Here is a 24435-nt window from a genome sequence, read left to right as displayed (position 1 = left end):
GAATTATAAGTGTAATAATCTGTCTGTAAACAATTGTTGGAAAAATACTTGTGTCATGCACAAAGTAGATCTCCTAACCGACTTGCCAAAACTATAGTTTGTTAACAAGAAATTTGTGGAGTGGTTGAAAAACGAGTTTTAATGACTCCAACCCAACTTCCGGCTTCAACTATCTATTTTTTACTTAACTCTATTTTTTCTTAAAACTGCATTGTTGGTTAAGGGCTTGTAAGTAAGCATTTCACTGTAAGGTCTACACACCTGTTGAATTCGGCGCATGTGCCAAATCAAATTTGATTCGATTTGATTTGATTATCTTTTGTCTTGCTACATTCTTAAACTCGCAAGAATTATTATTTTGATGGAAAACCGAATTTTGCTTCTTAGCCTACGTCGTTAAAAATGACGTAGATATTCCTTAATTCGCTCAATAACGTTATTGGGGCGAAAAAAGGTTTATTGGATAAATGTGGCAACTCCTCTCTTGCTGCGAAAAACATTTTTGGGCTAGTTTTCAGGCCTTGTGGACGGGTTTTCAGATTTCATTAGCCTAAAAATTTCTGCTAAACCTAGCATCCCCTGATCATTTCCCTGTGTGACTGTTAGGTTTTATTGGTATTATGACTCATACTGTCGTACTCTATTCGCCTGAACAAGAAAACTTTGACGGAGTGGCCTTTTAAGTATTTAAAACGTATTACTTAAATTGTAATAATTTATACCGAGGAGGAAAAAAAACTATGTCATATTTATGACACATGTAGCAAGGATAGGATGTTGTTTTATAAAAGCAAAACATAATTGATGGGTCCTTCAACTTGCGGCGCCATATTTAATACATCGCAGTTTGTGATGATAGCAAACAAGTAAGCTACCTATCTGCAATCGTTAACTTTAAACTTTAGATTTTGATCTTAAAGCAAGCCATCAAAATACATCGAAATGAACGTCATAGATCATGTGCGGGATATAGCCGCCGCGGGACTTCACTCAAACGTTCGGATAATGAGTGGCTTACTGCTGACAATGAGCAATAACAATCCGTAAGTATTAGCTAGCTGGCTGGCTAGCTACTGAACACCCATCTGAATGTTATTAGCTACCTAACTAGTTATGAAATCCGTTCGATCATCTTCAAGAGCATCTAATTATGTACAATAGATAACACGTGTCCTAATAAATGCATGCTTATCGTCACGAGGTAAATTGACAAGGACGCATTTGGCAATCTTTCTAGCTAGCTAACGAGCTTAAGATGGGTGTAAATGTATACTGAACAAAAATATAAACGCAACAATTTAACCGATTTTGAGTTACAGTTCATATAAGGAAATCAGTAAATTGAAAAAGTTAATTAGGCCCTAATCTATGGATTTCACATGACTGGGCAGGGGCGCAGCCATGGGTGGGTCTGGGAGGGCATAGGCCCAACCACTAAAGATCCTGCCTGTGAAGAAGCTGGATGTGGAGGTCCTGGGCTGGCGTGGTTACACGTGGTCTGCGGTTGTGAGGCCGGTTGGACATACTGACAAATTCTCTAAAACTATGTTGGAGGCGGTTTATGGTAGAGAAATTAACATTAAATTATCTGGAAACAACTGGTGGACATTCCTGCAGTCAGCATGCCAATTGCAAGCTCCCTCAACTTGAGACATCTGTGGCATTGTTGCGTGACAAAAATAAATTTTAGTGGCCTTCCATTGTGCCCAGCACAAGATGCACCTGTGTAATGATCATGCTGTTTAATCAGCGTTTTGATATGCCACACCTGTCAGGTGAATGAATTATCTTGACAAAGGGTAAAATGCTTACTAATAGGGATGTAAACAAATTTGTGCACAAAATTTGAGGGACATTTCTGGGACCAGCACTTTACAGGTTGTTGCGTTTTATATTTTTGTTCAGTGTAGTTGTATCTGGATTAATTCTGTGACTATTTGTGAAAAGATTTTGTATGTTGATTGCTAATTTCCTTGACCACTTCATATAGTTATTGTCAGTCAAATAGGGTGATGCATGTGCCACATCTGTTCTTTCAGAGAGCTGTTCTCACCATCCCAGAAGTACCAGCTGCTGGTTTATCATGCAGATGCCATCTTCCATGACAAGGAGTACCGTAATGCTGCTTGTAAGTACAACATGGCACTGCAGCAGAAGAAAGTTCTCAGCAAAACTTCTAAAGTGCGCCTATCTACCGGGGGAACTGCATCCTCCTTGCAGTCACAGGTGTGCAAGGCTCCCAACTCTCTGTCAATTACAACATATCTGGCTGTAGCAACAGGCATCCATGTCATTCATTACAAATAATGCACATTTGACTGAGCTGCTCTACAGACTGTATATGTAATTGTGCACAATGTGCAATGCCTTCTGAATTGACCAAATGCAATTTTTCTTTATTTCAGAGTTTGCCCTCAGAGATTGAGGTCAAGTATAAGATTGCAGAGTGCTACACCTACCTGAAGTTGGATAAGGATGCAATTGCAGTGCTTGATTGGATTCCATCTAGACAGAGAACCCCAAAGGTAGGCTGCCAAGTTCAAGATCCCCTTCTGAAAGACCCATCCTCTTTCAATGACACCCAAGCTTGCAGTGCCGTTTATGACTATTTCAATGAATTAAAGCAGCCCAGATTCTTGTGAGGAATTTCCGAATTTCATATTTGTGTATTCTTCCTCAGATCAACATGATGCTGGCTAATCTGTACAGGAAGGCTGGACAGGAACGCTCTGCTGTCACAAGCTACAAAGAGGTCCTGAAACAGTGTCCCTTGGCACTGGATGCCATCATTGGTATGGACTTGTTACTGGGATGTTTCTGTAGTGCGTCACACAGACATGCCAATACCCCATGTTATTGTGCTCTTAATTTGAAAGGGTTCTTTTAACTCGTGTCTGTTGTAGGTCTCCTGTCTCTGTCAGTGAAGGGAGCTGAAGTGGCGTCCATGACTATGGATGTGATCCAGAGTCTTCCCAACCTGGAGTGGCTCTCTGTGTGGATCAAAGCCTATGCCTTCATACATGTAGGGGACAACCACAGAGCAATCGACACCATCCGGTGAGCAGACCAGTTCCTCATACCACCATGGGAGCGTTATTTATTTAATTAATCATAATCTCAGGTATTGTTAAGCTATGGCTCTCATTCTGGGTGTTGTTTCTGTTTTCTGATTCTACTTCTCAGCTCCCTGGAGAAGAAGTCTTTACTGCGGGACAATGTGGACCTGCTGGTGAGCCTGGCAGATGTCTACTTCAGGGCAGGCGACACAAAGAACTCCATCCTGAAGTTTAAGCAGGCCCAGATGCTGGACCCTTATCTGATCAAAGGTACTGGACAGCAGACATCACAAAACCCATCTGACTGACTAAATAAATATGTTTCCTAGGACTCACTAAGCCAGGCTAGCGAGACATTAACTATTAGGTTTTTATGTATGGTTAGACTAATTGTTATGTTGTCTTTACTTGCTGTCAGGCATGGATGTATATGGCTACCTTATGGCACATGAGGGGCACCTGGAGGATGTTGAGGTCCTGGGAGGAAGGTTGTTCAACATCTCAGACCAGCATGCAGAGCCCTGGGTCATATATGGGTAATAGGGCTGGGAATTGCCAAGATAATCACGATACTTAGGTGCTGATACGATATGTATTGCAATTCTCATGATTCTATATGTATTGCGATTCTATGTTCCAAACATATTGCTCACTATACAGTGCATTCGGAAAGTATTCAGACCTTGACTTTTTCCACATTTTGTTACGTTAGACTTATTCTAAAATGGATTAAATAAAAACATGTCCTCATCAATCTATTCACAATACCCCATAATGACAAAGCGAAAATAGGTTTTTGAGATTGTTGCAGATTTATAAAAAATAAAAAACCGATACCTTATTTACATAAGTATTCAGACCGTTTGCTATGAGACTCAAAATTGAGCTCAGGTGCATCCTGTTTCCATTGATCATCCTTGAGATGTTTCTACAACTTGATTGGAGTCAACCTGTGGTAAATTCAATTGATTGGACATTATTTGGAAAGGCACACACCTGTCTATATAAGGTCCCACAGTTGACAGTGCATGTCAGAGCAAAAATCAAGCCATGAGGTCGAAGGAATTGTTCGTAGAGCTCAGAGACAGGATTGTGCCGAGGCACAGATCTGGGGAAGGGTACCAAAACATTTCTGCAGCATTGAAGGTCCCTAAGAACACAGTGGCCTCCATCATTCTTAAATGGAAGAAGTTTAGAACCTTCAAGACTCTTCCTAGAGCTGGCCGCCCGGCCAAACTGAGCAATCGGGGGAGAAGGGCCTTGGTCAGAGAGGTGACCAAGAACCCAATGGTCACTCTGACAGAGCTCCAGAGTTCCTCTGTGGAGATGGGAGAACCTTCCAGAAGGACAACTATCTCTGCAGCACTCCACCAATAGATATAGCCCTTGGTTCTCCTCAGACTTGACTGCCCTTGACCAGCACAAAAACATCCTGTGGCGTACTGCATTAGCATCAAATAGCCCCCGCGATATGCAACTTTTCAGGGAAGTTAGGAACCAATATACACAAGCAGTTAGGAAAGCAAAGGCTAACTTTTTCAAACAGAAATTTGCATCCTGTAGCACTAACTCCAAAAAGTTTTGGGACACTAAAGTCCATGGAGAATAAGAGCACCTCCTCCCAGCTGCCCACTGCACTGAGGCTAGGAAACACTATCACCACCGATAAATCTACAATAATCGAGAATTTCAACAAGCATTTTGCTACGGCTGGCCATGCTTTCCACCTGGATACCACTACCCTGGCCACCAGCTCTGCACCCTCCGCAGCAACGTGCCCATGCCCCCCCCCCGCTTCTCCTTCACACAAATTCAGACAGCTGATGTTCTGAAAGAGCTGAACAATCTGGACCCCTACAAATCATCTGGGCTAGACAATCTGGACCCTTTCTAAAACTAGCTGCCGAAATTGTCGCAACCCTTACTAGCCTGTTCAACCTCTCTTTCGTAACGTCCGAGATTCCCAGAGATTGGAAAGCTGCTGCGGTCATCCCCCTCTTCAAAGGGGGTGACACTCTAGATCCAAACTGTTACAGACCTATATCCATCCTGCCCTGCCTTTCGAAAGTTTTTGAAAGCCAAGTTAACAAACAGATCACCGACCATTTCGAATCCCACCGTACCTTCTCCGCTATGCAATCCGGTTTCCGAGCTGGTCATGGGTGCACCTCAGCCACGCTCAAGGTCCTAAACGATATTATAACCGCGATCGATAAGACAGTAGTGTGCAGCCGTCTTCATCGACCTGGCCAAGGCTTTCGACTCTGTCAATCACCGCATTCTTATTGGCAGACTAAATAGCCTTGGTTTCTCAAATGACTGCCTCGCCTGGTTCACCAACTACTTCTCAGATATAGTTCAATGTGTCAAATCGGAGGGCGTGTTGTCTGGACCTATGGCAGTCTCTATGGGGGTGCCACAGGGTTCAATTCTTGGGCCGACTCTTTTCTCCGTGTATATCAATGATGTCGCTCTTGCTGCTGGTGACTCACATCCACCTCTACGCAGACGGCACCATTTTGTATACATCTGGCCCTTCATTGGACACTGTGTTAACAAACCTCCAAACGAGCTTCAATGCCATACAACACTCCTTCAGTAGCCTCCAACTGCTCTTAAACACTAGTAAAACTAAATGCGTGCTCTTCAACCGAACGCTGCTGGCACCCGCCCACCCGACTAGAATTACTACTCTCGACGGGTCTGAAAAAATGGGTATGTGGACAACTACAAATACCTAGGTGTCTGGTTAGACTGTAAACTCTCCTTCCAGACTCACATAAAGAATCTCCAATCCAAAGTTAAATCTAGAATCGGCTTCCTATTTCGCAACAAAGCCTCCTTCACTCATGCTGCCAAACATGCCCTCGTAAAACTGACTATCCTACCGATCCTTGACTTTGGCGATGTCATTTACAATAGCCTCCAACACTCTACTCAGCAAATTGGATGTAGTCTATCACAGTGCCATCCGTTTTGTCACAAAAGCCCCATATACTACCCACCACTGTGACCTGTACGCTCTTGTTGGCTGGTCCTCACTACATATTCGTCGCCAAACCCACTGGCTCCAGGCCATCTATAAATCACTGCTAGGCAAATCCCCGCCTTATCTTAGCTCATTGGTCACCATAGCAACACCCACCCGTAGTATGCGCTCCAGCAGGTATATCTCACTGGTCATCCCCAAAGCCAACACCTCCTTTGGCCGCCATTCCTTCCAGTTCTCTGCTGCCAATGACTGGAACGAATTTCAAAAATCTCTGAAGCTGGAGACTCTTATCGCCCTCACTAACTTTAAGCATCAGTTGTCAGAGCACCTTACCGATCACTGCACCTGTACACAGCCCATCTGAAATTAGCCCACCCAACTACCTCATCCCCATATTGTTATTTATTTTGCTCATTTGCACCCCAGTATCTCTATTTGCACATCATCTCTTGCACATCTATCATTCCAGTGTTAATACTAATTGTAATTATTTTGCACTATGGCCTATTTATTGCCTTACCTCCATAACTTGCTACATTTGCACACACTGTATATATATTTTCTGTTGTATTTTTGACTTTGTTTTGTTTTACCCCATATGTAACTCTGTGTTGTTTTTATCGCACTGCTTTGCTTTATCTTGGCCAGGTCGCAGTTGTAAATGAGAACTTGTTCTCAACTGGTTTACCTGGTTAAATAAAGGTTAAATAAAAAATAAAAAAACCAATTAGGCCTTTATGGTAGAGTGGCCAGATGGAAGCCACTCCTCAGTAAAAGGCACATAACAGCCCGCTTGGAGTTTGCCAAAAGGCACCTAAAGACTCTCAGACCATGAGAAACAAGATTCTCTGGTCTGATGAAACCAAGATTGAACTCTTTGGCCTGAATGCCAAGCATCACGTCTGGATAAAAAAAACCTGGCACCATCCCTACGGTGAAGCATGGTGGTGGCAGCATCATGCTGTGGGGATGTTTTTCAGCAGCAGGGACTGGGAGACTAGTCAGGATTGAGGGAAAGATTAACCGAGCAAAGTACAGAGAGATCCTTGATGTAAACCTACTATTATATTGTCGATACGATATATCATCACAAATAATATCCCGATATGTAACTGTATCGATTCCCCCCCCCCCCCCATCACTACTGGGCAAGTCATCTTCTAAGTGACCAGAAATAAATGTGAGAAGATTGAAGTCGATGAAAACATATTGAATGCAGTTTTTAAAAATGGATCTATAATATGTTTGTATTTTGTGTTATAACCGTATAAAATAAAAGGCCTGTTCTTTGTACACTAAATACATGTTCCTATCAATCTGTTTTTTGTTGGCTCAGATGTCACAGCTTCTACAGTAAGCGCTACTCCCGGGCCCTCTACCTGGGTGCCAAGGCCATCCAGCTGAAGAGCAACAGTGTGCAGGCCCTCCTCCTGAAGGGAGCAGCACTGAGGAACATGGGCCGAGTGCAAGAGGCCATCATCCACTTCAGAGAGGCGATGCGCCTGGCGCCCTGCCGTCTGGACTGCTATGAAGGCAAGGGGACATACTTGTTATGATACCATCATTGTAATGAACATGTTTTAATCTTGAACTGCCCCCACATGAAGCTGCAACATCAGATGCAAGTTTGCTAAGTGTTTTGTTGTTACTAGTATTGAGGTAGTAATGAGCCTTGTCTGTCCCCAGGTCTGATTGACTGTTACCTGGCATCCAATGGGATCCGAGAGGCAATGGGGATGGCGAATAACATCTGTAAGACCCTCGGAGAGAATGCCCAGACTCTAACTATCCTGGCTACAGTCTGCCTGGAGGACCCTGTGACCCAGGAGAAGGCCAAAACCCTGCTGGACAAGGCGCTAGCCCAGAGGCCTGACTACACCAAGGCTGTGGTCAAGAAGGCAGAGCTACTAAGTATGTGGTTTGGTACCTGACCCTGAAGTTCTATTAGTTGTTGTGCTGTAGAGATTTAGAACCATTGTATCTTTTGTAAAAAAAAGTTACCAAAGATGTTAGGGACAAGATTTGATATTTTGTTTGTTTTCCCATTTAAGGACGGGAACAGAAATACGAGGAAGGGATTGCTCTTCTCCGGAATGCCTTAGCCAATCAGAGCGACTGTGTGCTGCTCATGATGCTGGGGGAATTCCTGTTGGCAGTCTATGATTATCAAGAGGCTATGGACCAATACTGCATAGCACTTGGGTAATGTTACACCAAAGTCCAGGGTTTTACACAACTCATGAAATGTTAATGCAGTGTTGTCCTTAGGTCTACCTTTTCTGAAATATGTAAATGTTGCACTTCGATGTTGAGCCTGCACATGTTTCTCTATCATCCAAATCTGACACTGTCTGTCTCTCAGCCTGGACCCGAATAAACAGAAGTCTCTGGAAGGAATGCAGAAGATGGAGAAGGAGGAGAGCCCTGCTGATGCCACTGTGGAGCTGGATGGGGATGACATGGAGGGCAGCGGGGAGGATGGAGACCTGGAAGGCAGTGACAGTGAGGCAGCCCAGTGGGCAGACTAGGAGCAGTGGTTTGGCATGCAGTGACCCAGGCCCACTGCAGAGACGCCAGGGGCACTGCAGAGATGCCAGGGGCACAGAGGGGGGCTGGGGGCATATGCCACACATGGGCATCATGGGCTACCTGATGTAGTGATCTGGTGGCCCACTCTATATGGGTGTATAAAGCCCCATCCCAGGGTTATAGAGAAGTCATCATAGCAGCCACTGAGGTTTGGGGAGGATGCATCTTACAACCTAGCCCAAAATATTTATAAAAACCTGGCATTAGGATTGTTGGGCCATGGCCTAGGAGTTTGCCATTAGTTTGCTTGTTTGTTGGGTTAACGAGATATCTGAAGCCAGTAACCATTGAAATTATTATATTTCTGTTGCTTTTCTGTTAAGTTTTCCTTTACCCTTGTAACATTTGCATGTATTAACACATATTGGTGTGAAACTGGTGACATACTTTCCCTTCTGAATAATCAGATAACTTAAGGCCTTTCTCTCAATGGTGTTTGTGTCAATCATGGGGTCATTTCATTTTACACATTCTTTGCAAAGTAATGTGAAAGTTTTCCAATGCAAATGTTTATAGCCATGTGTTGTCCACTGTGTATATATATGTTTTGAAGATATAAAACCATGACATGTCTGGTCTCTCATGCCCTTACATTCTTTTAAAGTTTGTGGTAAATTAGTATTAGTGACCTATTCTTGAGGAACAGTTCTAAACCGGTGTTTCCCAACTCGTCCTTTGAGTACCCCCAACAGACAAACTCACCTGATTCAACTAATTGAGGGCTTGATGATTAGTTGAATCAGGTGTGCTTGTCTGGGGCTAAAACAAAAATGTATGCTGTTGGGGGTACTCAAGGACTGGAGTTGGGAAACACTCATCTAAAACATCCTTGTATTTAGGCTACAAGGAAGGTAGCTTCAAATGACACCACATCTCCAATATGGCATATAGAAGATCAGCAACATATGAATGTAGAATTGCTTTATTTACCTGAACCCCAAGTCAATACAATCGTCAGTTCTGAAATTACATTACAGTTTGGCAAACATGCGTGCCATTGAAGGGACTGACTTTCTCTCAGGGTAATGGATCTGCAGCTATTGCCACACCTCCGCCTCCCCAGATACTGCAAAATCTGCTTCAAACATGTTGCACATTACAGCGTCTTTGGTTATTTTACATATCCCATCCCAAAAAATATTTCCTTAGGAAAAGATAGGCGTTTGAGTTTAACATTTGTACTATTGTGGGTAATGTCCATTTCATTTATCAATACATTAACGATTACACATCTAATAAAATAATTGGCTGCTTCAGAGGACATGCATCATGGAATAGTGTACATTAATAGAAAACTATAACATAGGTTTATTAAGATGGCATAAGAACTCTGTCTTGTCCAGTTTGAAGGCTGCATTTACACAGGCAACCCAATTCGGATCTTTTTCCACTACCAATAATTGGGCAAAAGACCAGAATTTGGCTGCCATGTGTAAATGCTGCCTATGGCTCTTCATGTAGTAAGGATGGATGGACCAGGGATTGGTTAATTTGATTCCAAAAACATTTATACCCATTCAGGTAAAACATATAACATTTGATTATTACTTTTTTGTAATTTAATTGCTTATGAAAATGTATCAATCATGTCTTGATAGCTCTTCTTTATTGACATGCAGGTCTTGGAAGATGTGGTGCTGATCAAAACACATGCACAACACCAAAACAAAACCTTGCAGTTCCTACAAGGGATTTATAGGAGGAGCGGGCTTACACGGCACTAGCTGCAGAGAGAGGAGAGAGAAAGACAGGGAGAAACCAATCAATCATAGGACAGACAGAAGGCATAGGTTAAAAAAGCAAAGATGAAAACAGAGACATGGCTCTCTCACTGGGAATTTAAAAAGGCATGGTGAATAGAAAGCCATTAGGCCATCACTGCTTCATTTTCTACTTGCAGTCATGTCTAGGGCCATGCCACGTGCAAACAGAAAGATGGGAATAAATGCAGTAAGACATATTCAGTGGTGTAAAGTACTTAAGTAAAAATACTTTGAAGTACTAAAGTAGTTTTTTGGGCTATCTGTACTTTCCTATTTATATTTTTGACAACTTTTACTTTTACTTCACTACATTCCTAATGAAAATGATGTAGTTTTTACTCCATATTTTTTCCCTGACACCCAAATATGCTGCTTAGCAGGACAGAAAATGGTCCAATTCACACACTTAAAGAGAACATCCCTGGTCATCCCTACTGCCTTTGATCTGGTGGACTCACTAAACACAAATGCTTTGTTTGTAAATTGTCAGTGTTGGAGTGTGACCCTGGCTATCCATAAATAAAAAGAAATAATTGTGGCGTCTGGTTTGCTTAATATAAGGAATTTTAAATGATTTCTTACTTTTACTTTTGATACTTAAGTATATTTAAAACCAAATACTTTTACTCAAGTAGTATTTTACTGGGTGACTTGCACGAGTCATTTTCTATTAAGGTATCTTTCCTCAAGTATGACAATTGGGTACTTTTTCCACCACTGGACATATTTAAGTGAAACACAATAGCCTGCGAGAGTGAGCAGTATGTCAGAGCCAAACACTTGCTACCAGTAATGACCCTTCACACCTCAATCCCTAAAAAACAGACTTGATACAGGTAGAACTGAGACAGACACAGGGGCTTCTATTGCAATTCCAAAAGCCCCACATCCTATACTGTGTGTGTGCTTTGGCTGGAACTTAGTGGCATTTTGTCGCCTGTCATTTTCCACCATGTTACAAAATCCTGCCGATGGCCTCTGTTGGCTGATACAGTGGCTCACCCCCTTGGCATTTTTCTTATTTTGTTGCCTTACAACCTGGAATTAAAATTGATTTTGGGGGGGATTTACACAACATGCCTACCACTTTGAAGATGCAAAATATTTTTTTTATTGTGAAACAAACAAGAAATAAGACAAGAAAACAGAAAACTTGAGTGTGCATAACTATTCACCCCCCCCCCCCCCAAATTACAGCTGCAAGTCTCTATAAGCTTCTCCACAACTTTGTCCCTGACCTGTTCAGAGAGCTCCTTGGTCTTCATGGTGCCCCTTGCTTAGTGGTGTTGCAGTCTCTGGGGGCCTTTCAGAACAGGTGTATATATACTGAGATCATGTGACACTTAGATTGTGCACACAGATGGACTTTATCTAACTAATTATGTGACTTCTGAAGGGAATTGGTTGCACCAGATCTTATTTAGGGGCTTCATAGCAAAGGGGGTGAATACATATGCACGCACCACTTGCCGTTATTTTTTAGAATTGTTTGAAACAAGTTATTTTTTTCATTTCCCTTCACCAATTTGGACTATTTTGTGGATGTCCATTACATGAAATCCAAATAAAAATCAATTTAAATTACAGGTTGTAATGCAACAAAATAGGAAAAATGCCAAGGGGGATGAATACTTTTGCAAGGCACTGTACATAACAGGTAAAAGAACAATCAATCACTCATGGAATGGTACCATTTATAAAGCCCATCAAAGACTAAGATCACAGACTCTACCCAATATGTATTCTTCCAACAAGGAGAAGAGTTATTGCTGTCATATTAAAGCAACAAAACCTTTCAAGTACCCAGAGTTCGAGCAATAACACTGACAGCAAGGCATGAGCATGCAGGCAGAGGCTACTCACTGTTGGGTAAACAGGCGGAAGCCATTGGAAGAAATAGCAGTTAGGTTTAAGAACACTCAAGCGTTTACTGGCATGGTATTGGAGGGCATGCTTTCCAGGAATACCTATTACCTACAGTGTTTCTAAAACACGCTCAAGTAAACTAGTGTAAAGATATGGAGCATCTTTAATATAAACTCTATACACATAGATACTATTTTGTGTTATATGTACAGACTCTTCTACCAGCCAGTCATTTTAGCGTTGGGCCTATATACTATGGCCAAAGCAGTCTCCGCTTGGTGATACACCCCAATAGGGAATCCTGACCACATAACGGTCCCGTCAAAGCATCCATCTTGTGCTCAACTGATAAGAAAATCCGCCACTTGGTGTGTTTATACATATTCAAGTACAGTATGTGCTCAATACATAATCAATATAGTTATGTAATAAAGACACTACAGTGTCCGTAAATTAAGACTAAACCTAAAAAGGTGAACCTTTATGAGAATAGACAGAATATGTTGTGTTCAAGTAAACGTGTTTAACGACAGGCTTGTCTATATCCAAAAAACTACTTTCAATTGAACTAAGGTAACATTTACATATTTGTCCTAACCCTAACCTCCCTCAAGGAACATAAAAAGAACACAGATTAAACTTTTAAAAAGCTCTTAAAATAACATGAAAGGCAAATGAGGGCTTTATATTTCCTTATGCACAAGCGAAATGGTGCATACCTCAACACTCAATATGACAATGTTTATGAAAAGCTTACTGAGGAACACAGGTAGTAATCAATTGTGATATCAATAGCATTGAGGTAGCTGTGCTCTGCCTAGAGCAGAAAATAAACACAAACAAGTCAAATGGAGGAGCTCAAACAGGGGAAGGAACAATAATTAATTTGGTGAAGAAATCCCCGTTATTCATGCCTGGGCAGAATACATGCACGTTTTGTTACAGACTTCTGATTCAGTGCAAATGAAGTTCTTTAGAGGTCAAAGTTCACACTGAAAACAAGAGAAACATTTGAGTTCTGTGCACGCCCCTTATACCACCTGGCTGCCCTTCACACACCTTCCCAAAGCTACAAAAATCTTAATTTGGATAAAATAGTGTTAATTCTCTGTACACGTCAGACAGCTCCTAAATAGCAGATTTTTTTAAATGCCTGTTCAAAAAGGGGGAGCAAAAAAAGAACCAAAAGCTTGATATTAAATGAAGACACATTGACAAATGACAAAACTAACGCCATTAAAAATATGAATATCTTAAAAGAAGAATAAAAAAGCGGAATGGTGAAAATGTCCTGGAGACAAACCAGCAGAGGGCTCACAGATTACATCTGTCGTCAACACAGGTACAAATGTTGACTTAAGCTCTCACTGCAGTTGATGTGGTTGTTGTAGTTGATCCTGGTTAATGGGGGATTTCGTTAGACGTGTGTTAATCTCCACTCACACTGGTGCACTGGGAGGGTTGTGTGCTGTAGTCAGGACCAAAACAGGGCAGACACATTAGTGTCGATGCTGTAGAGCCACAGCATCAGGGGGAGGGTGATGCCCACAAAGGGCCAGGAGATGCCCTCTGTGCATGCAGAGAGGGACCAGCCTTTGCTGGCTGACTTAGACTCTGGCTGGTTACCGGGTTCCAGGTAGTTCCTGGCCACAAACTTTAGCAGCTCATCCAGCAGGATGACAGGCAGGGAGATCTTCAGCACCACCAGCCACTGGGTCAGGTCCAGAGGGGTGATCTGGAAGATGACCTGGAGAGGTAGAGGAGGAGGGAGGAGGAGGGGATGGCGAGAGAGTGAAAATGGAGAACTTACAGATTGACCTGGGTTGAGAGGTTGATATGAGTAAAGCTGACTTACGGGCAGTGGCTCCACATAGAGGATGAGGAAGTGGAGGGACATGGAGAGGCAGATGGCCCCCAGCAGCCAGATGTTCTCCCAGGGGGGCATACGCAGCAGGGACTGGTTCTCTGACAGGCTGGGAGAAGGTCAGATTGTGGATGGTGGATCATATCTTAGTCAAAACTCTATATTCTATTCTTGTACATTGAAAGTTGTAGTTGTCATCTACTAAATGCAAATTATTTTTGAGGATGAAAGAAAGCTCATCTCACTGCAGGGGACCCACCTGTTAAGGGCATTGCACATCTCAATGGTGACAAGCACAGACAGGGCCATTGTCATGGGGTAGGGGGACTCAAACACATTACACTCTAGGTCAGCAAAGTCAGGGTTGTCAGGGGAACACTGCAGGAAGTGGCTCTGTGGGGGGAGGAGTCAGACATGAGAGACATAAGAAAGGCTGGGAGGTACAACACCATATGGACAGTAAAGCTGACATCTAGGCGCTAGTCTCACCAGCTGGTACAGAGAGATCATAGGGCCATCCTCAGCAGCCACAAACCACCAGGTAGCAGCTCCTACTGTGGCAGCTCCCACATAGCCTGAGACAGAGACACAGTTGACTGACTGTAGGACAGACTAGTTCTATAACTAGGAAGACAGTGGACATGCAGAGAGGTGCACAATAACAGTATATGCCAGGGTATGCCAGTAGCAGTGAGCTTGAGAAAATGTAAACTGAAAGAGGAAAATTAAGATTGAGTCATCTGATATATAGTTGGAAACAAAGCACAACAGTCCCATTAACTCACATCCGATGGCCAGGTATCTGAAGAAGAGCCATCCAGAGATGAGGGGCTCCTTGGCACTGCGGGGGGGCTTGTTCATGATGTCCAGGTCAGGGGGGTTGAAGCCCAGTGCGGTGGCAGGGAGACCGTCTGTCACCAGGTTGACCCACAACAGCTGAACTGGGATCAGAGCCTCAGGGAAGCCCAGAGCAGCCGTCAGGAAGATGCTGCCCCCATAGAGAAACATCATTAACCTCCACAGGAGCACCATAACACCACTACAGAGACATCACGTTGGCAGGAGGAGGTACAGTGGGGAAAAAAAAGTATTTAGTCAGCCACCAATTGTGCAAGTTCTCCCACTTAAAAAGATGAGAGGCCTGTAATTTTCATCACGTCAACTATGAGACAAAATGAGGAAAAAAAATCCAGAAAATCACATTGTAGGATTTTTAATAAATTTATTTGCAAATTATGGTGGAAAATAAGTATTTGGTCAATAACAAAAGTTTCTCAATACTTTGTTATATACCCTTTGTTTGGCAATGACACAGGTCAAACGTTTTCTGTAAGTCTTCACAAGGTTTTCACACACTGTTGCTGGTATTTTGGCCCATTCCTCCATACAGATCTCCTCTAGAGCAGTGATGTTTTGGGGCTGTCGCTGGGCAACACGGACTTTCAACTCCCTCCAAAGATTTTCTATGGGGTTGAGATCTGGAGACTGGCTAGGCCACTCCAGGACCTTGAAATGCTTCTTACGAAGCCGCCACTCCGTTGCCCGGGCGGTGTGTTTGGGATCATTGTCATGCTGAAAGACCCAGCCACGTTTCATCTTCAATGCCCTTGCTGATGGAAGGAGGTTTTCACTCAAAATCTCACGATACATGGCCCCATTCATTCTTTCCTTTACACGGATCAGTCGTCCTGGTCCCTTTGCAGAAAAACAGCCCCAAAGCATGATGTTTCCACCCCCATGCTTCACAGTAGGTATGGTGTTCTTTGGATGCAACTCAGCATTCTTTGTCCTCCAAACACGACGAGTTGAGTTTTTACCAAAAAGTTATATTTTGGTTTCATCTGACCATATGACATTCTCCCAATCCTCTTCTGGATCATCCAAATGCACTCTAGCAAACTTCAGACGGGCCTGGACATGTACTGGCTTAAGCAGGGGGACAAGTCTGGCACTGCAGGATTTGAGTCCCTGGCGGCGTAGTGTGTTACTGATGGTAGGCTTTGTTACTTTGGTCCCAGCTCTCTGCAGGTCATTCACTAGGTCCCCCCGTGTGGTTCTGGGATTTTTGCTCACCGTTCTTGTGATCATTTTGACCCCACGGGGTGAGATCTTGGGTGGAGCCCCAGATCGAGGGAGATTATCAGTGGTCTTGTATGTCTTCCATTTCCTAATAATTGCTCCCACAGTTGATTTCTTCAAACCAAGCTGCTTACCTATTGCAGATTCAGTCTTCCCAGCCTGGTGCAGGTCTACAATTTTGTTTCTGGTGTCCTTTGACAGCTCTTTGGTCTTGGCCATAGTGGAGTTTGGAGTGTGACTGTTTGAGGTTGTGGACAGGTGTCTTTTATACTGATAACAAGTTCAAACAGGTGCCATTAATACAGGTAACAAGTGGAGGACAGAGGAGCCTCTTAAAGAAGAAGTTACAGGTCTGTGAGAGCCAGAAATCTTGCTTGTTTGTAGGTGACAAAATACTTATTTTCCACCATAATTTGCAAATAAATTCATTAAAAATCCTACAATGTGATTTTCTGGATTTTTTTCCCTCAATTTGTCTGTCATAGTTGACGTGTACCTATGATGAAAATTACAGGCCTCTCTCATCTTTTTAAGTGGGAGAACTTGCACAATTGGTGGCTGACTAAATACTTTTTTTCCCCACTGTACGTATATGACAAATGGCTGACTCACCAGACGACCTCTCCCACATTGGAGGAGATGAGGTAGCGGATGAACTGCTTCATGTTGTTGTAGATGGCTCTGCCCTCCTCCACAGCCGCCACGATGGAAGAGAAGTTGTCATCGGCCAGGACCATCTCAGAGGCTGACTTGGCCACGGCAGTGCCAGAGCCCATGGCGATGCCAATCTCTGCCTTCTTCAAGGCAGGGGCATCATTCACTCCATCACCAGTCTGTGGGAGAAAACAGTGGCACATATACTTAAGGGTGGATAGGAGGCTAAATGACAACAGTAATACATATAACAGCTTTGCATGTACAGTAAGGATAAGGATGTGAGGGGGGGGGGGGGGGGGGGGCGTACCATGGCTGTGATCTCGTCCATGGCCTGCAGGAACTCAACGATCTTGGACTTGTGGGAGGGCTCGACACGGGCGAAGCAGCGGGCGTTGGTAACGGCATCGCGTTGGGCCTGGGGGGACAGGTCGTCAAACTCGCGGCCAGTGAACGCCATTTTGTCCACGTCGTCTTCTTCACCCAGGATGCCGATACGGCGGCAGATGGCCACGGCAGTGCCCTTGTTGTCGCCGGTGATCATGATGACGCGGATGCCGGCTAGGCGGCACAGCTTGATGGAGGCAGCCACCTCGGTCCTGGGAGGGTCCAGCATGCCAACGCAGCCAACGAAGGTCAGGTCAGACTGAGCAGAGAAACAGTGTCACCATCAGGGTTCCTACTAGAATTGCACAATACTGGACAACATCCAAAAGTTATACTACACTGAACAAAAATATAAAACGAAACATGCAACAATTTCAAAGATTTACTGAGTTACATTTATAAGGAAATCAGTCAATTGAAATAAATTCATTAGGCCCCAATCTATGGATTTCACATGACTGGGAATACAGATATACATCTGTTGTCACAGATACCAGAAAAAGGTAAGGGCGTAGATCAGAAAACCAGTCAGTATCTTGTGTGACCACCATTTGCCTCATGCAGCGCAACATCACCTTCCAATAGAGTTGATCAGGCTGTTGATTGTAGCCTATGGAATGTTGTCCCACTCCTCTTCAATGGATGTGCGAAGTTGCTGGATATTGGCGAGAACTGGTATACGCTGTCGAACACGTCGATCCAGAGTTCCAAACATGCTCAAATGGTGAGTATGCAGGCCATGGAAGAACTGGGACATTTCCAACTTCCAGGAATTGTGTACAGATCCTTGTGGCATTGGACCGTGCATTATCATGCTGAAACATGAGGTGATGGCGGCGGATGAATGTCACATCAATGGGCCTTAGGATCTCATCACGGTATCTCTGTGCATTCAAATTGCCATTGATAAAATGTAATTGTGTTATTGTCCATAGCTTATGCCTGCCCATACCATAACCCCACCGCCACCATGGGGCATTCTGTTCACAACGTTGACATCAGCAAACCGCTTGCCCACACGATGCCATACATGCTGTCTGCTATCTGCCCGGTACAGTTGAAACCGTGATTAATCCTTGAACAGCACACTTCTCCAGCGTGCCAGTGGTCATCAAAAGTGAGCATTTGGCCACTGAGGTTGGTTACGACGCCGAACTGCAGTCAGGTTAAGACCCTGTTGAGGACGACGAGCACGCAAATGAGCTTCCCTGAGACGGTTTCTGACAGTTTGTGCAGAAATTATTCGGTTGTGCAAACCCACAGTTTCATCAGCTGTCCGCGTGGCTGCTTTCAGATGATCCCGCAGGTGAAGAAGCCGGATGTGGAGGTCCTGGGCTGGCGTGGTTACAGATGGTCTGCGGTTGTGAGGCTGGTTGGACTTACTGCCAAATTCTCAAAAAACAACGTTGGAGGCAGCTTATGGTAGTGAAATGAACATTCAATTCTCTGGCAACAGTTCTGGTGGACATTCCTGCAGTCAGCATGCCAATTGCACGCTCCCTCAACACTTCATCTGTGGCATTGTGTTGTGTGACAAAACTGCACATTTTAGAGTGGCCTTTTATTGTCCCCAGCACAAGGTTCACCTGTGTAATGATAATGGTGTTTAATCAGCTTCTTGATATGCCACACCTGTCAGGTGGATGGATTATCTTGGCAAAGGAGAAATGCTCACCAACAGGGAGGTAAACAAATTCGTGCACAAAATGCTTTTTGTGCGTATGGAAAATGTCTGGCCTCCTATTTCAGCTCAAGAAACATGGGACCATCACTTTACATGTTGCGTTTCTATTTTTGTTCATATGATATTAATAGGATCCAGAAGTATAAGTTAGGTATGATATCTACACATAACAAATGCCTTTTAACAAAATGCCTGTCAACTCCTACTCTATGCAGCAGTGGTAATGAGAGTAGTGCTCACCTCATAATCAACGAAGCGGGCACAATCGACCAGCACCATGTCCTCCTTCCTAGGTGGGGCGTCCCGGGTGGCCAGAGCCAGGCAGCGCAGGGTGTCACGCCCCGTTCCGTACCCACGGATCGTAGACATGATCCTCTCTTTGATGCCCGGGGTCATGGCAACCTTGCTGGTGCCCACTCTGACATGAGTACATCTGTCAATAACTCCCTCGGGGGCACCCTGTGGAGATGAAAGTGTTTTAAAGGTTGACACACAGATTCAAACATGGGTGACTTAAAAACACTAACAATTGGTTCAATGGGAGTCAAACATAGCAGGGTTTCTAAAAGGTGGTGATACCTTGACAAACATCTTTCCGAGGGAGGAGCGGGCCTTGTTGGGGGTGCAGTACACAGACATTGACTTCCTGTCTCTGGAGAACTCCAGGGTGAATTCCTTCTTCATCAGCTGCATGATCACCTGATAGACAACACACCACTCAGAAAACCTGCTAAAAACCAGCTGTGGCGTACTACACCATTTAACGGTTCAATGGTTGAAGTTAGTGTACTTACAGAGTTGCAGGCATTGGCCCTGTCGATCTTGGTCAGGCCTTTGACATCGGTGTCAAACGCATTCATCTTCTCCACCAGGCAGGTGAGGGCCGTCTCTGTGGCCTCGCCAACCTTCTCATATACACCTTTGGCCTGACGACACAAACATTAACCAATCAGTCACCTCTACTCGACATCCCATAATTATCCATATGAAGGAGGAGATAGGCATGCAGGTAGGGGCAAAGACCTCATTGAAGTCCAGAGAGGAGTCATTGCACAGGGCGCAGATGGTGGCAATCTCCACTAGACCATCATACGCAGAGGACTTCACTAGTCTGCCATCCTGGTACCTGGAGGGAGACACACAGGACAGGCCAGGAGACAAGATGAAACGTTAGAGGGAGTTTAATTATTAATGTAATTGGAAGTAAATAAATAATTGTATCGTAAATGGATTAGCGTTGAGCGTATTTGGTACTTACACTTCTCCTTCAGGGGCGTAGGTAGAGCCGGTGATGGTGAACTCATTCAGAGAGCAGCTGTTCCCCTCGGCCTTGTCAAGGATGAACATCTGGAGACAACACAGACAAGGAAAGTTAAGGCTGTCTCTCACACACAACTAATCATATCTCACACCAATGTATGGTTACAACATTACATTAGAGGTTGTTTCTTAATGTACACTGTAGATGGCAGCAAACACCACATAATAGCACAGTGGACTACATCAAGTCAGCACCACAGAGCCTGAGAGCTGTAGATCAGTTGTTCCCAACTCCAGTCCTCCAGAATCCCCAACAGCACACATTTTTGTTGTAGCCCCAGACAAACTTGTCAACTAATCATCAAGCCCTGGATGAGTTGAACCAGGTGAGTTTGTCCTGGGCTACAACGTGTGCTGTTGGGGGGTACTGGAGGACTGGAGTTAGGAAACACTGCTGTAGACCACCCTATACTGTGTGTGTGTCATACTCTCTGGGCTGGAGGGATTTAGATGCCCTATGGCTGTGTGGGGGCTAAGGCAGGAGTCTAGCAGTGAGCAGTGCTTGTTTGGTTTAGTCCATAAGTAAATAGTGGAGGCCATCTGTCAGGGAGCCAGCATAAAGAGAAGAGCGCACTGGAGCCCGGAGGGCTGGGCCTTTTCCCACAGGAAGAACTGGACTGGTCCAAGCCTAGCAGTCGGCACGTGCATACTAACACCACGTTACAACAGCCAGTCAGCTGGGACACCACAGCAGTCTGTCAGATAGATAGGAGGAAGGAAGAGTGATGGTAATCATTCATGTCCTTTTCCAGCTGGAGGCCATACTTCAGAGAGCCTTGCTGACGTCAGATGATTAGAAGAAAATAGCATTCCATCCTTTTTTTAAGAGCAGTCTCTCTCTGAATACATTATGCTTAAGTTGCTGTGAATTCAACACAAACTATTTTTTGTGGAAGATTTTCCAAGCATCACTGACAGATGAAAAGGGAGATGGGGGTTGGTTGGTGGACACTGGGTAGTGACCTGAAGAAGGCATGGTTATCTTTCGGCTCCTAGCCTCTACACCAGAGATCCCATTCTCAAACTACTGGGATAGGTGAAAGCAATGTGGAGAACTCTCCACAGCCTACAACATGTGTTACTTAAAATGTCATCACTTAATGGAAACAATGAGATAAGTACAGTAGGATATGATAACTAGTAGTTGCTAATTTACTAGTGCATTATGGCTAAAATTGCATCATACATCCTAATAACAACTGCTCCCCGGGCACCAATGACGGGGAAGTTGATTAAAGGGATACTTTGGGATTTTGGTAATGAGGCCCTTTATCTACTTCCCATGAGTCAGAAGAACTCATAGATACCATTTTTATGTTCTGTATCCAGTATTTCGTCATCCAATGCTAACTAACGTTAGCGCAATGGCTGGAAGTCTCTGGGTATCCGCTAGCACAGGGCTCTCCAACCCTGTTCCTGGAGCGCTACCATCCTGTAGGTTTTCGCTCCAACCCCAGTTGTAACTAACCTGATTCAGTTTATCAACCAGCTAATTATTAGAATCAGGTGTGATAGATTAGGGTTGGAGTGAAAACCTACAGGATGGAAGTTCTCCAGGACCAGGGTTGGAGAGCCATGTGCTAGCAGATACCCATAAACTTCCAGCCAGTTAGCGCAACTACCTCTAACTTCATACTGGACACGGAGACATAAAAATGGTATCCACGAGTTCAGACTCTAGGGAAGTAGATAAAAGGGCCTCATTGTCAAAATCCTGAAGTATCCCTTCAAGGCAGCCCCCCACACCTCTCTGATTCAGAAGGGATGGGTTAAAAATCGGAAGACACATTTCGGTTGAATGCATTTAGTTGTGCAACTGACTAGACATCCCCTTTCCCCTAATAATTTCAGTCTACACCAGAGGCGAAAGGAAGTGACTACAGAGGGACATACATTAAAACAGACCATAGAGACCCATGGAATGCTAGATCAAAAGAAAGTTATTCTGGTAAATAAATGGCCGCTACCAAATAAAGAGCCTCTCATCCAGAAACGTTTGATAGACATAGGCCTACTAAATAATGCAACAGGTCAAATTTTAAAGGAGTGGAATCAGCAGTTCCAAAGACCTGTGCATATTCACCAAAAATAAAATAAACATGCTCAATTAATCATGAAATGTCTCTCTGCACTGGGAAAGAGCTGTAGGTGTGTTGGGGTGCCACTCAGAGGGAGGGAGGGGCTAGATGCTTCGCAGAGCAGTGACGCAAGGTCAGTTATGCAAGAGCACCGCGGATGAACAGTCATCCAATGGCTGAATGTATATCAAAGCCGCAGCGCGTCACTGCCTCCCCGCCTCTGTGTAACACATCTCTCTCTTGATTCTCCACTACAAAGAGCCTTTTGCACACATACACATACTCTCAAACACTATCACAGCAAGGTAATGCAACAGAGCCAATTCAGAGGCAGACCTCTCTGTCCAGTCAGTGTGTAAAACAACCAAAACAATCAACCAGACTCACCCTGCAGACAGACATCTGGTTGGTGGTGAGGGTGCCGGTCTTGTCGGAGCAGATGACAGAGGTGCAGCCCAGGGTCTCCACAGAGGGCAGGCTGCGGACGATGGCGTTCTTCTTGGCCATGCGGCGGGTGCCCAGGGCCAGGCAGGTGGTGATGACAGCAGGCAGACCCTCGGGTATGGCGGCCACTGCCAGGGCCACGGCAATTTTAAAGTAGTAGACGGCGCCGCGGATCCAGGAGCCTCCGTGGACGGGGTCATTGAAGTGGCCGATGTTGATCATCCACACAGCGATGCAGATCAGAGAGATGACCTTGGACAGCTGCTCCCCAAACTCATCCAGCTTCTGCTGCAGGGGGGTCTTCTCCTGCTCAGTGGCTGCCATCTCATCACGGATCTTACCAATCTCAGTGTTCACACCCGTAGCCACCACAACCCCAATAGCCTTGCCAGACGAGATGTTGGTGCCCTGAAAACACACAGGTGGAATATTATGGCCACACAATCATACACATGCATGAGGAGAGCAGACTAGATAGAAAATTAAACCACTTTTACAAACCAAAATAACATAGCAGGGTCTGTATATTTAAGTACATGTTTGATATTGAGTGATGCTGGCATAATTTGTTAATTATGTTAAGGAAAGTTAAAGGATTCATGCATCAAGCATGTTCTTCAACTCTATTGAGCTTGACTGTAAACAAGTAACTGAAGGACAAGCTCAAACTACTAGCTGATGGTGGAGAGTTCAATCATCACACAGCCGCTACAAGGAGCAGTAAGAAGTGAAGAGAGAAGAGTGTTGCTTACAGAGAAGAGCATGTTCTTCTTGTCCTGGTTGACAGCTCTAGGGTCAGGCACTGGGTCGGTGTGCTTGATGACAGAGACCGACTCGCCTGGAATCATAGCAGAGAGCAGCGCAGGTCACATATCACACGGATACCCCTTTGTCTGTGTCTAAAGCCTCAGGGAAAAACTATATCAACTTCAATCAGACTACCACTCCACAATCAGACTACCACTCCACAATCAGACTACCACTCCACAATCAGACTACCACTCCACAATCAGACTACCACTCCACAATCAGACTACCACTCCACAATCAGACTACCACTCCACAATCAATGTGTAACATTCATGGCTCTTGGTGCTTGTGCGCATGATGCAGGGCAAAGCCTCTTATCATAATGTGGATCAAGTGAAAACCCTGGCTCTAGACTCAGAGGTGAACTCAATTCATTAAATCGTGTCATGATATTAAATTAATAATGCAAGTCTTATTTTGATAAGCTAAAGTAAAAAGCTGTTGTGAGGTGGGGCTGAGCTGTTGGGTTTGAACTGGCTCTTACATTACTGGCGTATTATAATACACCAGTCTATGGAGGTGTTTTGTTAGCGACATGATTCACCTATCAAATAAAGTTTTGAATAACTTGGTTCTGGAGGAGGAATACAGTAGCTTGCTAAAGTATTCACCCCCCTTGGCATTTTTCCTATTTTGTTGCCTTACAACCTTGAATCAAAATTGATTTGGGGGGGGGGGGGGGGGGGGGGGGGGTTGTATAATTTAATTTACACAACATGCCTACCACTTTGAAGATGCTAAATATTTTTTGGGGTGAAACAAACAAGAAATAAGACAAAAAAACTGAAAACTTGAGCCCCCCCCAAAGTCAATACTTTGTCGAGCCACCTTTTGCAGCATTTACAGCTG

General features: G+C 44.2%; 2 protein-coding genes across 2 annotated transcripts in view; one reads left to right on the top strand and one right to left on the bottom strand.

Annotated features, from left to right (window-relative positions):
- Positions 1 to 823: 823 nt before the first annotated feature.
- LOC311141929 (anaphase-promoting complex subunit 7-like) lies at positions 824 to 9210 on the top strand. Its single transcript, XM_084177442.1, has 11 exons — positions 824 to 1043; positions 2040 to 2226; positions 2406 to 2525; positions 2681 to 2792; positions 2904 to 3057; positions 3184 to 3326; positions 3475 to 3592; positions 7385 to 7581; positions 7735 to 7959; positions 8100 to 8250; positions 8411 to 9210. Exons 1-11 carry the CDS (start codon positions 943 to 945, stop codon positions 8574 to 8576), a joined length of 1674 nt encoding a protein of 557 aa, XP_084033568.1. The 5' UTR covers positions 824 to 942; the 3' UTR covers positions 8577 to 9210.
- Positions 9211 to 9545: 335 nt separating this feature from the next.
- LOC311141928 (sarcoplasmic/endoplasmic reticulum calcium ATPase 2-like) overlaps positions 9546 to 24435 on the bottom strand; it is a 36816-nt gene continuing 21926 nt past the window's right edge. The window contains exons 7-20 of the mRNA XM_084177441.1: positions 23529 to 23614; positions 22720 to 23184; positions 20193 to 20281; positions 19958 to 20060; positions 19729 to 19860; positions 19514 to 19633; positions 19175 to 19393; positions 17174 to 17509; positions 16822 to 17042; positions 14916 to 15118; positions 14620 to 14705; positions 14390 to 14523; positions 14122 to 14239; positions 9546 to 14013 (exon numbers count right to left, since the gene is read on the bottom strand). Of these exons, the coding sequence (XP_084033567.1) occupies positions 13741 to 14013; positions 14122 to 14239; positions 14390 to 14523; positions 14620 to 14705; positions 14916 to 15118; positions 16822 to 17042; positions 17174 to 17509; positions 19175 to 19393; positions 19514 to 19633; positions 19729 to 19860; positions 19958 to 20060; positions 20193 to 20281; positions 22720 to 23184; positions 23529 to 23614 (2585 nt within the window). The 3' untranslated portion in view covers positions 9546 to 13740. The remainder of the gene's footprint in view (positions 14014 to 14121; positions 14240 to 14389; positions 14524 to 14619; positions 14706 to 14915; positions 15119 to 16821; positions 17043 to 17173; positions 17510 to 19174; positions 19394 to 19513; positions 19634 to 19728; positions 19861 to 19957; positions 20061 to 20192; positions 20282 to 22719; positions 23185 to 23528; positions 23615 to 24435) is intronic.

Source organism: Coregonus lavaretus (genome assembly GCF_964263955.1).
Source record: "Coregonus lavaretus genome assembly, chromosome: 14".
In the NCBI taxonomy this organism is placed as follows: Eukaryota; Metazoa; Chordata; class Actinopteri; order Salmoniformes; family Salmonidae; genus Coregonus; species Coregonus lavaretus.
Note: the sequence above shows the minus strand (reverse complement) of the source record. Positions and strands in the feature narration are given on the sequence as shown.